General features: G+C 31.0%; 1 protein-coding gene across 1 annotated transcript; it reads right to left on the reverse strand.

Moving 5' to 3' along the window:
- Nucleotides 1–1795: 1795 nt before the first annotated feature.
- Nucleotides 1796–2512, reverse strand: LOC131602972 (flowering-promoting factor 1-like). The gene has a single exon (XM_058875209.1). It carries the CDS (start codon nt 2330–2332, stop codon nt 2006–2008), a length of 327 nt encoding a protein of 108 aa, XP_058731192.1. The 5' UTR covers nt 2333–2512; the 3' UTR covers nt 1796–2005.
- Nucleotides 2513–2717: the final 205 nt, after the last annotated feature.

Raw genomic sequence — 2717 nt, forward strand, 5'->3', positions numbered from 1 at the left:
GCTTTGCTGACTCCGATTGGGCCCGGTGCCCAGACACAAGAAAGTCTGTCACAGGTTTTTGTGTGCTCCTTGGGAATTCCCTTATTTCTTGGCGTTCAAAGAAGCAAAATACTGTGTCTCGATCGTCAACTGAAGCAGAATATCGAGCACTTGCTTCTTTAACATGCGAAATTCAGTGGTTGAGATACTTATTTGATGACTTTCGCATTGGATTTTCTGCTCCAGCTTCTCTTTACTGTGACAGCAAGTCAGCCATCTATCTTGCTCACAATCCCACCTTCCATGAACGTAGTAAGCACATCGAATTAGATTGCAATGTCATTCGTGAGAAGCTGCAATCTAAACTCATCTATCTCCTTCCTGTTCCATCCAGTTCCCAGCTTGCTGATGTGCTCACAAAACCACTTCATGCTCCTCTATTTTCATCTCTTCTGTCCAAGTTAGGTCTATGCAATATTCATAGTCCAACTTGTGGGGAGGTATCAAGCCATACTACCTAATATTAGCCTAAGTTTATTTGATGTATATAATTAGTGATAGTAGTTATGTAAAGTAGAAAGTTGTGTTAGTTATAACAAAGTGTTGTTAATTACTCATATAAATAGGAACAGCCTTGTGTACAAGATTCTTTAACCAAGTTTTCATAATGAAGATATTTTCTTTACCTTCTAGTTGCGATATTATCATCTTAATTTTCATTTTTTTTTAATTTTGTTAAATTATACTTTTATAATGCTCTGATATAAATTTGAATTAATAATTTGATTAAGCGCTTATAAAATAAGTGTTTATCATATAAGTGCTTATGTATAAGCTAAAAAAAGTAATTGCTTCCATCATCTTTGATGTTGTTATACGCCTCATGACAGTGACATATTGTGGTGGTGCCACCTCCATGAAAAACCGTGTAATGCGAGAATTTGTCATTCTTAATGTTAACTAATTTCAAGTGTATAAAACGGGAAGCTATTTGCTAAGAGATAAATAGGGAATGAAAATTGAGGTAAAGTTGTTTTGTATTGTGCCTTCAAAAAAAAAAATTGTTTTGTATTGAGGATGTGTATGAAGCACATGAAGCATATGAATTAAGAGAGTAACTTTTAATTTGTTTGAAAAAATAAAGAATGAAATAAATTAAATGTAATGTATTATCTTAAAAAACAATAGTATAAATACATTAAAAAATACGATAGTGAAGAATATCCTGATGAATATAATATTTTAAAAAAATATTATAAACCGATCAATTAAACCAAATCGAACCAAATAATTAGTTTGGTTTGTTTCCATATTTTAAAAATGCTAAAAACCAAACCAAACCGATAGAGATATCATCGGTTCGGACTTTTTTTTTTACCAAAAACAACAAACTAAATTCCACTATAATCAAGTATTTTCAACTTTATTAAGTATTTCTTTATTCACATATCTCTATTTTTTTAATCATTTTTTAATTAACAATAAATAATATATCATAGAAATATAAAATAACTCTCTCTCTTAAACAACAAATTTGTAAAAACAATATCAATCATCAAACAAATTTAATATTATTTCAACTTTTCTTAATTCCTATGATTTCACCAAAGAATCCTATATTTTTAACGAAAGAGATATTAAATTTATTAATAATTTATAATAATATTCAATTTGTTAACATTTATACTATATGTCTAATTTTATCTTTTATATATATATATATATATATATATATATATATATATATATATATATATATATATATATATATATATATATATATATATATATATACTTCTCAGAAAGAGTCACATGTTTAAACAGTAATAAAAATAAGAACATACAAACATTTGCACACAAATATAGAATTATAAAAAAAAAAAAACCCAATTTTGATTACAAATGACCTAAAAATTCACAGCAGCACATCATACACGTACGTAAAAGACACCAATATCCTCACCAACCAACCACACGAACCAAACCCTACCTTATTATTACCTACATATATATGATTCTTCAACATCTACATGTCCCTAACATGGAAATAGTTCTTGTTCTTAACGACAATGTCATACATGTGCATGGGCTTGAGCTTGTTGAAATCCTTTGGAAGAGAGATAAGGTACACGGTGGAGCGTTTGTGGAACTGAAGCAGATGATCAGGGTCATCATAGTAGCGTTCCCAACCAAGAGAGGATAGCTTTCGTTCCAACATAGAATAGGAAGTGATAACTTCGTTGGTTGGGGTGTGAACAAGCACTTTTCTCCTTCCACTATTCTCACCCCCCTCACCTCCAGGGTTCTCTACTAGCCTCACCACCCCGTTCTTAAATACCCAAACCCCAGACATGAATTTATGTATACTTAAAACAAACACTAAGAAGAAAAGTATATGTATATGTGTTTGTGTTTGTGTGTGTTTTTGCGAACTTGCTAAGTAGCTAGCTTAGGTACAATAGGATATATATATAATGGTGGAGGTGTGAAGAGTAAGGTGAGATATAGTTTAACAAATGAATTATTTTATTGCATTATATGCTTGTATCAACGTTACATATATATGGGGGAAGAATGGGAGATTATAATGTTTTTATGTGAATCCAGCTAATGTAGGACCCAGCATGGAAAAGTCCTAGGCAAATTAAATCAAGATTCATTTTGAGGACAACTAGGGTGTGTTTGGGAGAGGGGAGGTTCATATCTCATGAACGAATCTTTAGTCTAAATTTGTATCT

The sequence above is a fragment of the Vicia villosa genome, linkage group LG1 (genome assembly GCF_029867415.1).
Source record: "Vicia villosa cultivar HV-30 ecotype Madison, WI linkage group LG1, Vvil1.0, whole genome shotgun sequence".
Lineage (NCBI taxonomy): Eukaryota > Viridiplantae > Streptophyta > Magnoliopsida > Fabales > Fabaceae > Vicia > Vicia villosa.

Bases quoted from the DNA above. Each gene is read 5' to 3' on its own strand.
- LOC131602972 (XM_058875209.1), bottom strand. From the start codon at position 2,332: ATGTCTGGGGTTTGGGTATTTAAGAACGGGGTGGTGAGGCTAGTAGAG.